The sequence below is a fragment of the Andrena cerasifolii genome, chromosome 15 (genome assembly GCF_050908995.1).
Source record: "Andrena cerasifolii isolate SP2316 chromosome 15, iyAndCera1_principal, whole genome shotgun sequence".
Lineage (NCBI taxonomy): Eukaryota > Metazoa > Arthropoda > Insecta > Hymenoptera > Andrenidae > Andrena > Andrena cerasifolii.
Genome location: NC_135132.1, coordinates 7,589,070 through 7,602,843, shown reverse-complemented (window position 1 = coordinate 7,602,843; position 13,774 = coordinate 7,589,070). Strand labels below are relative to the sequence as shown.

The following is a 13,774-nucleotide window of genomic DNA, read 5'->3' as shown; positions in this document are numbered from 1 at the left end:
TAAGCGTCCTAAATCAGCCTCCCCCCCCCCTTTAGCGAGATAATCGCAAGTTTATCCACCGAAGCGGTGCACGATTTTCCTGGCAGAGGGGGATCCACGGTGGAGGGATCGCCGGGAGGGGGTGTTGAGAGCCACTGTAGCGGGCCGCTGATACGGCGATGCGTCATAAGTAAATACCCGCGTACCTGGGACTCGTTATCGGCGCGTTAATGCTCGCGTCGCGTCGCGGCTGGATGCTAGAGCTCAGTCCGTCGCGCGGAGACTCGAAGCGGTTCGGGATCCATTCTCTCGTCGGTTTGTTCCAGGCACCGTGTCTCTCTTTCCCTCCAATCGGTCCCCCACCTTCTGTTTCACTCGCTCCACGCGCATTACGCCGACGACTCAGCAGTCAGTCTCCAGCACTCCGCGCAGCGTACCAACGTCGTGGCGCGCCGTCTCTCTTTCTTTCCCTTCTCGATTCCCTTTCGCTCTCCGCCGGCGATCGATCCCTGGGCCCGTGGATCGCTCGCGCGCCGCGCTCGGCAATTCCGTCGATAACAGTGCTGCTGGCCGGTGCTCCGCCTCGGACCACCATTTATCGGGACTCGCTATCGGGCCCGCGGAGGATATTCGATGCCGCCGAGGGACCGCCGCTGCAATCCACGGAACTGGTAATCGACCTTTGATTCGCTGCAGTGCCTCTGTGAATAAGACGCGTCACTCGCCGTGATTATCGATGACGTTCCTCTAGATTACTCTGCCGGGCGAGGTAGATACACTCTGTCCAGTTATCTTCCCGGAAGCTCGAGGTGCTTACGCTTATCGCAGCGGCTAGTGCACCGACGGTCGCGCAGTCCTGCCCGCGCGCGGCAGTCGGAGGAGGCGCGGCGAGGTCCTAGAATCGCTGGAGCAAAATAAACTTCGGTCGATGCGTGGACCTAGACGTGCCTGCCGCGGCTACCGCGTTCCGCGCCACTGCCGGGTCCGCGGAAAAGGTTCGTTGCTCCGGGAGCTCGAATCTCCCGCCTTTTTCGACCCTCCGCGGGATCCACCGAGTTCGCGCGAATGCCCCCTTGCGGAATGCCCTCGCCGGCGCCTGTGGCTTACGTAAGCCGCTCGGGGCAGCGATTATCCTAAAGATTCGTACGCGCAGCACGCGGCAGAGGTCGAGAGCGCCAGCCAACAATGCAACGGTGCATCGTTGCGTCCTGCAGACTGGCGCGGACCGACGGTCGGCAAGCGGCAAAGGAGCTCGCCCTCGCGATTGTATCCGACGACGATAATGGGATAACGAGGCTAGCGATAATTAACAGAACTGCTCCGGTTCTCTTTGAACTAATCAGCCTCGTCGATTATTAGCCTCGTCTGGGATCGTTCGCCTTACACGCAGGTGGTCACCAGCGCGCACTTAAAGGTCCGGGCACATGTGTTCTGCCAATGTTAGTGGTAAGGAATATCGTTTCTCTGCTTTGGGATGGAGTTCACACTTGTGTAGGTTAGGATTCTTTGGCCTCTTTTTATAACTAATTATTTTATTTTATATTATATTATTTTATTTTATTTTATGTTATTATTTTATATATATATTTTATTTCTTTCGCTTATTTTTATCTTTCTATGTAATAATGGTAATAATTTTGTATCTCTGTACACTAAAGGGTTTCCCGTTAATAATAATAATAATAATAATAATAATGAATGTGACGGTTTTCGCGTCGGAGGAGAAAAAAGTAGAGTCATGTAGGTAAAGATAGCGACAGGGCGTTCAGTAGATAATGAAATTGCCGGTTTCTATGTTTCGTGTTAAGGGGTTAGGCCACCTTGGACGGAGCAAAATTGCAGTGATTTTCGGATATTTTTTAGGAAGATAATGAAATAAGCAGAAAATTTAAGATGAAGCCTGTTATTGTACAACTCTCACCTGGAAAAATCTTCTTTTTTTTTACCAAAAATGGCGGCGGTAGAGCCGTGATACGAAAGATCTTGCAGAGCGACGTTTTTTACGGTGTTCAATCTCACAGCTATACCGTTTGACCTCGAACAAAAACCAAAAAGTTTTATTTTCTACATGACTAAATCTAAATCTTATTTCATTATCTTCCTAAAACAAAATTCCGAAAATCACTGCAATTTTGCTCCGTCCAAGGTGGCCTAACCCCTTAAGGCGGAACCACATATTCGAGGAATACCGAATTTTTGCTGCATGTGTGCTCCGCCTTAAATGTCAGCAATGGCTTGCTGCGATTTTTCTGATGAGAATGACACCAAGCATGACCTGACACTGATCACTTTTAACGATTGTAATGGAAAGAGTATTTGAATTCTGTGCGCAACTGATATGCGTCCATCCTCCCGCCTGAAAACGCTTTTACTTTCCACTGGCCCCCCCAGGAGCACTTTTCCCCGCAATTTTCCAATCAGCGTGCACGGAATCGTTGCGCCAGGCCCCCCTGCGAGCGTCGTTTACGTAATCGATGGCGACAGCGCGTATTTTTCATAATCGCGGGCGTCGTAAGTTAACACCGGCGTATTAATTTCTGCAGCGAATATTGCGTTTCCCTGGTGTATTTCGTTCCGCCGCGATCTTGCCTCGTTCGGGTATCAGCCGCGAGTTCGCGGAACCGGCGAATCGCTGGAGCCGCGGAGAACCTCGCTCGAGTGGCGGCGAGCGAAAGGAGTGGCAACGGGAGCGCGAAAAAACCGCGCTGAAAACTGAAGAGTCGCAGAAGGAATCGGTTACGGTCGTTGCTCTTGCCCGCGCTGTCGTGGCTGTAGTAGCTTCCGCTAACTGCGAAGACGATGACCGAGCGACACCGTGGAATGGGGTAGCTTCGACCACGAGAAACAAATTCCTCTAGCGTCCATTCTCTGACAGGCATTATCCTCGAGGCGAGCTGCATCTTGAAGTAGGCAGTTATAGCTATCCAAGGCAGAGCTGAGAATATTTGAATTTGTCGAAATATTCGAATAATTTGGATCATTTCGAATACTCCTAATTATTCGAATAATACGTGAATCTCACATTCGAATCCTACTGGTATTCGAACCACAAATTCGAAATCCACCGGTATTCGAATCTCAAATTCGAATTCTACTGGTATTCGAACCACAAATTCGAATTCTCATGGTATTCGAATCTCATATTCGAATCGCAAATTCGAATCCTATTGGTGTTCGAATCTGGAATTTAAATTCTACTGGCATTCGAATCTCAAATTCGAATTATACTGGTATTCGAACCACAAATTCGAAATCCACCGGTATTCGAATCTCAAATTCGAATTCTACTGGTATTCGAACCACAAATTCGAAATCTACTGGTATTCGAATCTGAAATTCGAAATCTACTGGTATTCGAATCTGAAATTCGAATTCTACTGGTATTCGAACCACAAATTCGAAATTTACTGGTATTCGAACCACAAATTCGAAATTTACTGGTATTCGAACCACAAATTCGAAATTTACTGGTATTCGAACCACAAATTCGAAATTTACTGGTATTCGAATATTTGAATACTTAGAACATTCGAATACATAAAATATTCGAATGCTTAGAACATTCGAATACATAAAATATTCGAATGCTTAGCATATTCGAATACATAAAATATTCGAATGTTTAGAATACTCGAATACATATAATATTTGAATACTTAGAATATTTGAATACTTATAATATTTGAATGCTTAGAATTTTTTAATGCTTAGAATATTCGAATACATAAAATATTGAAATGCTTAGAATATTCGAATGCTTAGAACATTCGACTATTCGTAGCTGCCCTATTCCAAGGCACTTTGTCAAGGAACAATTCCTTATTTTCTGCGCTCAAAGTTACCCCATTGGACGGTACCGCGTCCTTCCGCCCCCCGGTTACGACCTTCCACCGATTCGGACTGTTTCCTATGACAAACCGTGAATCTTGATGCTTTCCTGCCACGGTGGCTGTACTTTGCGTGGATCTACAGGCAGGAATGGGCGACATTCTTTCGGGGTGCAATGAGGCACGAGTCACGTAACCTGGAAGCTGAGATGGACACGCGTCTAGGATCGGTTTCTCGTAATCGGGGTAAGGCGATATGCAGCAGCGACCGCGACCAGCATTATATTATCCTGGCGCCTGCATGCATAGCCGCTCGGGCAATTCGCTGCCTTTCGTTTCGGCCTGGAAACCGTTCGAGTCGATGTAGCACGGAAACCAGAGGCACACTTGGCTGTAACACTTCGCGCGGCGCTGTGTTTTGGGAAATGCACTTTCCAGTTGGTTGGGACGGTTTACAGAAAATCTGGTGGGCAAAACGCTGGGTGCATGGAAACATGCCGACGCCAGTTGAAATGGAGTATTCTGAGGGGGCGGAACTTTGAACGTTTGCTTCTTCGTTTCTATTTTGATTAGGGACAATGTTTGGATCGTTTGCATTCCAGGCGTCGGTAGTCGGTGCCCCGAGGGACGAGAAGGATGGAGGCGGCGGCGGAGGTGGGCGGTGACGGAAGTCTTGAAAGGGAGGGCGTTCGAGTACTGTCGGTGGACAAGGTGACCGTTGAGAAGATAGTCTTGGAGTCGTCCACGGGGTCGAGAGAGGTGTTGCTCACGAAGAACGAGAGCTCGAGGAAGCTGTCGATAAAAAGGAGCGAGGGAAAGGTGCCTGAGAGCCCCACCAAGTCGAAGAATATTCCTGATGACGGGCCCACGAAGAGGATCAAGCCTATCAGGTTCACGAAGCGCCCCTGCATCGGTAGCATCGTGGTTGCAGGCTTGAACTTGGCGAAAGTCCCTCCGAAGGTGCCCCAGAAACCAATCACGAGGATTATCGAGGAGCCTGCCAGTTTTCATGCAGAAGAAGAAAAGCACGACGACAGAGACACTCCCCTACAGCTTGAAGAAGACGAGCGAAGGGAAGGGGATCAGGAAATCGCCGCGAAGGATCGTTTAGAGCAGAGTCGGACAAAGATCGAGGACCTGCAGCAGAATCTAGGCACCAGGATAGACGCCGACACGGCGCAGAGGTACAAGGAGAAGTTGCTCGAGCTACGAGCGAATTGCGCTCTGAAGCTGCCCGTTATCGTCGACGCGAACGCTAACGAGAAGTCTATCAGCGAGATCGTGTTCGACGAGGGATTCTTGCGTAAGCACGGTCTAGACGAGAGGCTGAAGATCGAGGAGAGCAGGCTGCTGGAGACGGACCTGGACCATGTCTCCGAGGACCTGGACGAGCGTATCGTGACGAACAGGGCCAGCAAGCCCAGCTACAGCAAGAAGGTATCCGAGGTGGAGAAGAGGTGGTCTGGGGAGTTCCTGGAGCGCCACTCGTCGGAGTCCTCTAAGTCGTCGTACGTCGAGGAATTCGGCAGCGTTTCCTCGAGGGAGAGCGTCGCCGAGGAGCCAGCTCGAGGACCACTGCTCTTCGACCAGGAGAGTCGTGAGTTCGAAAGTGAGCAGCTGTCCGTCGACGAGAGACAAACCTCGGTGGAGGTGCTGATCGATAGTACCGACGTCAGCACAGTCGATTCTGATTCGTGCGTGGAGGACAGGATCAAAGCGGCGGACGAGGACATCGAGGGAGCTGGTAGCGAGGTTCGGGAGAGCCAAGAAGCTGACGATGAGGCGTGGAAGGAGTCTGTCCACGTGAAGGAAGAGCCCGAGGAACCGGAAGGGAGCACGGGCTCCTGCCAGGACGCAAGGACGAGCTCCACGGACTCCATCAACTGGACGTTCATCGCCCAGAGGAGACAGAGGGACGGGTACGCGAGCCTGATAAGGGAGTTCAGCATGGAGGCCGGGTCGTCCCGCGTGAAGAAGGAGGAGAAACAGAAGAAGAAGCTCGGCCTTAGGCGGCTGCTGCCGGGCTTCTTCTCGCCGAAGGACTCGAGGAAGGAGTACAAGAAAAAAGAAGCCAAGGAGAGGAAGAAGCACGACGACAGGCATTTCGCTAGGTACCAGCAGAATGGCAACTACACGAGGTCGCCGGACACGATGAACCTGAACGAGGACATCAAGAGGAACGTGAAGCTGGATAACAGTCTGAACGGGTCTATAATAGAGGAGAGGCTCGACGAAATTAAGCGGGAGCTATTCCCCGAGCAGGGTCCCATAACCAGCACCCCGGATCACTTCGCGAGAGATGACGATCGGGGCCTTCTCAGGGACCGAGCGGGCCCGCCTAGATCCTACGCCACCGACTCCAGCCTCAGCTCGATCGCCCCGGACGACAGGTGGGGCGAGAGGAACGCTCACCTGGGGATATCCCCGGACATTCGGAAGTTCGAGCAGAGACACAAGCGCGAGGAGCTGGGCCAGAGGTACGGGCAGTTGGAGAGGAAGCACAGCTTGCAGGAGGCGAACCACGTGAGTCGTACGTACTTCTTTCACAGGAACCACGGCCTATCTGGTAGAATCTCTGCACCGCCGACCGAGAGGTACCTCGTTCGACCCAGAGCGATCCACCCGGTGGACAGGCCCTTGCCAGCCATCCCACACTCACGAACAGAGCTGGCTAATTACGAGAACTATCTCGAGGAGCAGGAAGAGAGTCCCGATAGGACGACTAGGTACGGGAAGGCTGCCTACGCCGCGGAGAAGCCTGAGTACTTGAACCAGCCAGCGCTGTACGCGAACGAAAGCGCATCCGGCTTGATCCTGAAGTCGGTTTCCGCGCAGGTGAAGATCACTCGACAGCCCATAGTGAACCAGAACCAGAGAGCCCCACTGGTCGGTAGATCGCCCAAGTATCCTTCGTCGGGGTCTAGCCAGAAGTCCGGCGATTACGCGGACTCCAGTTGCACACCGAACTCAAGCCAGAAGAGCGAGTTCTCGCCATCGAGCTCCAAGAGCGGGGAGTACTATCTGCATTCCCCGCGGGACAGCGGCTCTCCTAACGTCGGGGACTTTGACGAAGATCCTCGCAGAGAAGGGATCTACGAGAACGAGAAGTCGCCGTCTAGGTCGTCTACGAGATGCATGGACGACCGTATCTACGACGAGACGCCGTCGTCGCCTTGCGAACACCCTGCCGCTAGCTCCAGTCGTTTAGGACGGTCCATGGAGGAGTGTCTTGACAAAAGGGTTGCACCTGCGAGCCAGAGTCCTCAGAAGAGTTCGCAGAGCCCGGGAAAAGTGGACGACGGACAGAGACGAGGGGATCCAGGGAACCAGGGGGGAGCGTGCAGCCCTGCGTCGCCTAGTGGGAGCCAGGGAAAGATGGTTTCATCGCCGGGACGAGTTCGACCGCCGTCCAGAAGAGCTCAGCCTAACGAGCAGATCCTGATAGCCTCCCCCAAAAGGGACGTTGGGTACGAGACGAGGATACCTCGTCCTTCCAACGACACTAGACGCCGCGGTGTAGAGTCTCCTGTGCATTTAATCAACTCGCCACATCTGTCGTCCACTGGCGGCAACCCTTTGGACACGCGAACCCAGGAGCACACAGGGAGCCAGGACTTCCCCAGCCCTAGGATGACTACTACCAACTTCTCCACGGAGATACCCCGACCAGAGCCCATTTACGGACACAGGAATCAGCCCGTTCCTAGTAAGAGGAGCGTAGCTTCCCCGTCGCAGAAGGACTGTGACGACAGGGTGGCCTGGGTGCAGGCGACCTCTCCGGGTAAGAGTCCTCAGAAGTCGGAAAGGCTTGGTGCGCAATCGAACAGCGGTCGATGTCCCGATTCCGAGAGCCATCGTCAGCAGGGGCAGCCTGTTCAGGCGCAACGATCTAGAGCCGTTGTTCAGGAGAGATCACGTTCCGCTTCGACTTCTGGACAGACGGAGGCGCAGCGATCTCCAGAAGAGCCCGGCGCCTACGCTCAGAGGGTTCCCGAGCCTGTCTACGGACAGAGAGGGGCCCTGTCGCCGTCGAAGCAACAGACCAGGCAGCATCTGGAGGCGTTCTACTGGCAACAAAAGGCGCTGGAGGCGCGCCGGAAGTCCCTAGCGTCTCCCGTCACCGCCAGCCCAAGACAGATCGGGAGAAAGATTGACTTGCCCGAGGTGAGAGAGGCGGTGTACTGGCAGCAGCTGAAGAAGCTCGACGAGGAGCAGCAGAGGCGCATCTACGAGCAGAATCAGATGGAGGATGGACAAAGATCGACCAGTGGGCCCAGGTGCACTCTTAAACCGACAGCCACTAGACAGGGGCCGGTGCAGACTCCCGCTACCACCGACCTGACGATCTTCACCGAGGATCCTTCCGCCTGGACCAGCAACCTTCGCCGCCCCAAAGCGAACCCCACTGGTAAACCGCCGCTGATGCAGAGCCAGAAGGGTCAGAACCAGCCGGTGCTGATAGTGAGGCCTCAGCAGGCTATCCGAGACCGCCGGGAGATACCCTCGAAGCCTCTGAATCCTGCCCGTCAAGAGACGCAGAGGTCGAAGAGCGCATCCCCGCACTTGCATCGGGGGGACGGGCACTTGGTGCCGCGCAAGCTGGAGACTCTCTCGACTTACGAGGAAGATCCGAACGATATCGACGGGAAAACAGCTCCTCCGCCTATATTCAAGAGGGGCAGCCTGGTTGGAGGGGACTCTGTGGAGTACGGGACCGCCGGCGCGGCAAAGAGAGTGAGCTTCTCGAACCAGTCGGCTGTGGGCCAGGATTTGGCTAGCGGTAGCTGGCCCACCAAGCACGGCACCGCCCCTGAACCGCCGACGCGCAGGCACAGGAGCGAGGACAGCGCCTCCGACACCGACTCTGTCTTCTTCCGCGACCCGCACTGTCCCGAAGGTGTCGAGTACGACGCGGATCGACCTCTGCCGCCTCTGCCCAAGGATCCAGCCTCCGGTATTCCCAGGCCAGCACCTCCCAGGAACAACCCCTACGGCGATCCTCGCTGGAACACCGGGACCGCGAGTCCACTCACCGTGAGCATCGATCAGACGCTGCGGACGCTTCGAGCGAAGGGTGAGTGAATCTTTGCTTCTTTGTTTTTTTTACCGAAGGTGTTGATACGCGGTCGAAATTGAAGTCGTTCCCTGGCTGAATAATTCATGGATCCTTCTCGCGATCGACGATCCTTTCGCGTCTGCGGAGCTGCTCCCCGGGCGAAGGAGGATCGTAATTTCAGCCAGACGAGGCGCGAACCGCGTGGCGCGGCGTATGACCGTGCATTTCAATGAGCCTCTTAAGGCGAACCGGGAGAACCACGCCGCCGCGGAGGCACGTTCTCGCTCCATGCAGACAAATCTCGCTCTTACGGAGTAAGCCTCTTTCCGAGTAAACTTAACGGCGATCCTTCGTCCTGCTGCCGATCTTCGGGGAATATGTGATAGTTTCGAGGACTACTGTGGCTTCTTAAACAGTTATTCCTGGGGAATAAGTTGTGGAAATTCTGCTAAGGTCTTCTATGACTCCCTGAATACCTAGTGCTGGGAAATACTTTGCAATTGTCACACTTTTAAGGCCTTCTAGGGCAACGGTACCTAATATCGCCCAACAAAAGTTAAATCCCTGTCAGTTGAATGATAATTGATATTTTTGCCTGCAATTCGTTTCAAAGTAAAGAGAAATTATTCATCATTCATGTAGCATACGTTAGAATCGATGAAACCTACAAATTTTTAATTAGGAATGAAAAAACCGTAAGCATGCAAAAGTCGGGTCCTGAAAGAAGTGTACCTAATCGCCTACTCAAGAATTATTGATTAATTCATGTATATAGGAGTTTTTAAAGTCATTTGCACATGTGCTTTTATTATTTCTTGGTCTAGAATTTTTTTTTAACAATCTTTGATCAAGATTGGGTTTAAGAAACTCTCTGCGATTGCTATCTCTAATTGTTTTCTTAATGGTAATTCTTCATTTTGAAGACCCGTAAATTTTCCAGTATTTTCAGGAGAATCATGGCTACTGTTATTTTTTCCGAAAAGTCTAGCTACCTAAAAATTGTTTTGGCGTTATATACATATCTGTCGTGGATATTAAATGACAAACGCGTCTTTTGAATCTTTTTGAAGAGATTCTCCAATAACTATGCAATAATTTTATAAGGGATAATTATAGTAATCCAACACGGTCACCCTGTGTCCTGAGATGCCTACTGCTAGGAAATACTTTGTGATACCTCTTTTAAGGTATTCCATGTCTCCTTAGATATAGGCTGATACGAAATACTTTGCGATACCTCTTTTAAGGCCTTCCACTTACGTCCCCTAAGACACCTACCGTTAGGGAAGCTTGAGGTTTGGTTTATCGGGTCGTGTGTCCGGGGCGCGGGAGAGACTCAACGGAACGCGTGCGCGAGTCATGGAGGAAAGTATTTACGCGCGTGGTGGTGCTGGAGGTCAAGATTTTCTTAATCCCACGGTACGTGGGTAGGGTTGCATCATCCTACGAGGCGGTTGCTCGCGGAGCAGGAACGTTCTGTCACGATTAGTTGGCCTTCTAGTCCGCCACGAAGGTCGCTAACCTTGCGCGCCTCCACTTACTACCTCTCCTCCACTTAAAACCACTTGTAACCATCTCCCTGTGCCCGTCTCTCACCGAAAAATTCCAAGCTACCCCCTTGCCACTGGAATTAAACGAACCACCCTGCGGACAAGCTCCCCAGCTCGGTCATGTAAAAGCAAACGCGTCATTAAAGTTTCACCGTTCCAAAAGTTCCGCAGCTTTCCTCGAGGCATCCCACCTTTGCGCGAGCGTATCCCCGTTATTAACCACGATTCGTCGATACGTTAACCCTCCCTGGGCGGCTAATTTGATAGATGAGCTTTCACCTTAAGCTCCACGAAGTAACACCACTAACGAGCTCCACACATACCTCGGAGCCATTTATTTGCATGCCCGATTCATCAAGTTAATCACCCCACGGACATAAAGAGGGTCGTTGGCGCGCGATCCCGCGAAACTTGGCCACGCACTCACGCACCCGGTCTCGCGATTGCGGGGGGATGGGGCGGTCGAATGTTTTCCGGCCGGCGAGTAGCGAGATTTGGGAGGATGCGTTGGCGGGATGGGCGCTTGGGATCGATCCCCGACTCCATTCCCGTGACGTCACGCTAAGGGAAGACTGAAAGGGAGCGAGGACAGAGGGGTGGCTGGCGGGGAGGGGGTCGGATAGGGAGACAATGGCTGAGGATTGAAGCCGGCTCGGGAGGGGTGGCGTTGAGGAGGGGGATAGGGAGAGAAAGGAAGGGATGGCGTGGCGTAGGGACTCGGAGCAGATCCAGGCGACGACGTTTTTGGACGGTGGTGCCGCTGCTGCTACCGCGCCCTGTGAAACGACGCGTAGGTGGTGGTGACACGGTGGCGTGATGGTGGTGGTGGTGACGGTTGTGACGGTTGTACCGTATTTGCGACGTCCAGCGGCTCGGAAGCTCGAGAAGTCTCTTTACTAGGGGGTGGGATCGATCGCGACCTTCGGGAACGCGTGTCCGCTAAGGAGGAGCACGCAGCGATGCTAGTCGCGGCCGTTCGAGCGACGCCGCTCGCGAAGTGTCGGAGAGGACGCGGCGATATCCTCGAATTCGGGGATCGCCGGGGGTAGTGGTGGTGCTGCTGTCGAGCCGGTTGCCCGTGAAACGATCCCTCCATTCCTCCACGAGTGGTCCAGTCGCGTTCCACGTACCTCGGCAAGCACACAGAGCCAGCCTCCCATCTCTGCCGGCTCTCAGCACCTCGGTCCGAAGAAGCTGAAGGGTTCCATTGTGTCCATTGTGCCCATTGTCCCTGGGAAGTCGCGAGGAAGTTGGGCTCTTCCTCGCGACCTACTCGAAAGGTTTGCGGGAACGATCCTGCTAGTTAGCCCAGTGCGGGAAGGAGCTGCGGCGTTACAGTGACACCGGAGGAGGAGCAAAGGTCGCTGACCTTTAAACTCTAACGGTTCGCGCGCAATACGCGTGTCAGTTCATCCTCGATACCTATCGGTGGTCGTGTGTCTCGAGCAACGGCTGTATCATGAGCAGGATACATCTGGTAATATTCCTGGTCTTCTTCCTGCTGATCATCTTCTTCTCCATTCTGCTCTTCTCCTTCTTCTTCCGAGTGATCCTATAACCGTAGTCCACCTCCGCCGGACCCGCCCCCGCGACCACTCTGCGCCCTTTCTTCTCTCGGAGGCTCGAGATCATCCTACTACCCGGGACGTGAAGTGAAACTCGAAAGGTACGCGGTATAGACACCTGCGAGGAATGCTGAGCCCCGCATCGATCCAGCTCGCCCCCTAATTGTATCGGAGGTATCCTACGAGTAACCTGCACGATCAACTGTCAGTGCGAGGGATCCTCCTGGACCCGCCGTGCCGAGTCCTGCGCTCTCGAGGTGTGCGTTTCGATCGACCACGAAAAGCGAGACGGAGGGATGCGTTTTTCCGGTGACTGACCCCGAATCTGACGTGGACTCCGACCAGGCTCGTGGTGCGCTAGTCTACTGGGACCGCGGCGAGCGTCCCTCGAAGGGCCGCTCGGCGTTCCTTTGACCCAGTGATCCGATTCTGCGACACGCTCGAGTACACCCACCCTCAGCGAGCGTTGGAACGCTCCGCGACCGGAAGATGGCGACGTGACGGGAGCCGGGACGCCGCGACCACTGTTGCGTTCGTTTCCCCCGGATCCTTGCCGCGTCCTGCCGTCGTAGTCGCGATCACGAGCACCTACAACCTCCGCTTCTACACTGTGGACGATCGACTAGTACTCGGGGTACTCCACGCGCGAAGTTCATCCCAGGAGCGGGCCGTGACCAACGACGACGATACGCGTGGCCGTCTGTGATGAACGAGGAGCGACGAGACCGCGTGAAAAGTCACGCACCAGGTCGCCGGGGATCGGTGCCGCGATCGAGTGGCAGCCGCGAGTCGTGAGGGCGCGGGCGCGACCGATTCCCGCCAATGACACGGTTCACGCGCTTCGGCCGACGTTCGAGACGCTGAGACGCATCCGAAACATGCTGACGCGCTGGAAGAGCAAGGACAAGGGCTCTGGCAAGGGCTCCTCTTCCGCCGCCGCAGGCCTCGGCAAGAAGAAGCGCAAGTTCGGCAGGGAAGGTAAGGGACCCTCGATCTTCTCCACGATTTCGCTGAAGGGACCATAAGGTCCTCTGATCGAGTTCAGCGGACACGCGACCCGAACTCGCGCCACCCAACGCGACAACAGACTCTCAGTTTAAGTCTCTATTCCCTGGGTAGATCTTGTTCACTCCGAAGGAATAAAAAGCGCTAGGAACGTCGCTCGCTCGCGTTTCCGTATCGATAATCGGACAAAGCACGCGGCGTACCCTCAAGAAGGGCACCTAAGCATTTGTCATTCCCCCGGATCGCGTCCCTTTGGCTTACACGTTTCGAATTAGGAGGCAACGGCTGCTGACAGTTGTACCGTGAGCGTGCTACTGGGTGCAATGACGAAGCCAGCTTCTCACCTGCCTGGAGGATGGAAGGTGCATCTGAAGGGCCAGGTTGACAGTGTTGGAGCGGCTACACCCTGTCACGGTTTGGCCGACGCTTGCGCGCAGGTTGCGCACCCCCGTTCCTCCTTCTTTGCACCTCTGCCTCTTGCTGCCTCCTCTCTTCTTTCGTTTCTCACTCTGCTCTTGTGTCCCGTTCTTCGCCGCCGCTCTCAGCGGTGTCTCGGGTGTGTGCACAGGGGCCGCGCGCGCGCTCGTATCAGCACTGGTGGTCGCGATACCACCACTGCTACTATCAGTAGCACCTACGCCGGCAGCAGCAGCGGTGTCGGCCGATCTGTCCGCCCTCGAGGGCAGTCTCGTCGCACCGCTCCGCCGCGTAAGATCGTTATCGCGACATGGGCCTAGCGCGGGGACCGCGCGGGCCCAGCCGCTGTCAGGCCCTCGCGCGTGCTCGCTCGCA

General features: G+C 54.2%; 1 protein-coding gene across 4 annotated transcripts in view; it reads left to right on the top strand.

The window, feature by feature from the left end:
• The first annotated feature begins 272 nt into the window (after window positions 1–272).
• LOC143376878 (uncharacterized) overlaps window positions 273–13,774 on the top strand; it is a 92,242-nt gene continuing 78,740 nt past the window's right edge. The window contains exons 1-2 of one of the 4 annotated variants that reach the window (XM_076827639.1): window positions 273–650; window positions 4,409–8,880. In XM_076827639.1, the coding sequence (XP_076683754.1) occupies window positions 4,443–8,880 (4,438 nt within the window). In that variant the 5' untranslated portion in view covers window positions 273–650; window positions 4,409–4,442. The remainder of the gene's footprint in view (window positions 651–4,408; window positions 8,881–13,774) is intronic. The other 3 variants (XM_076827636.1, XM_076827638.1, XM_076827637.1) reach the window with 3 other exon arrangements.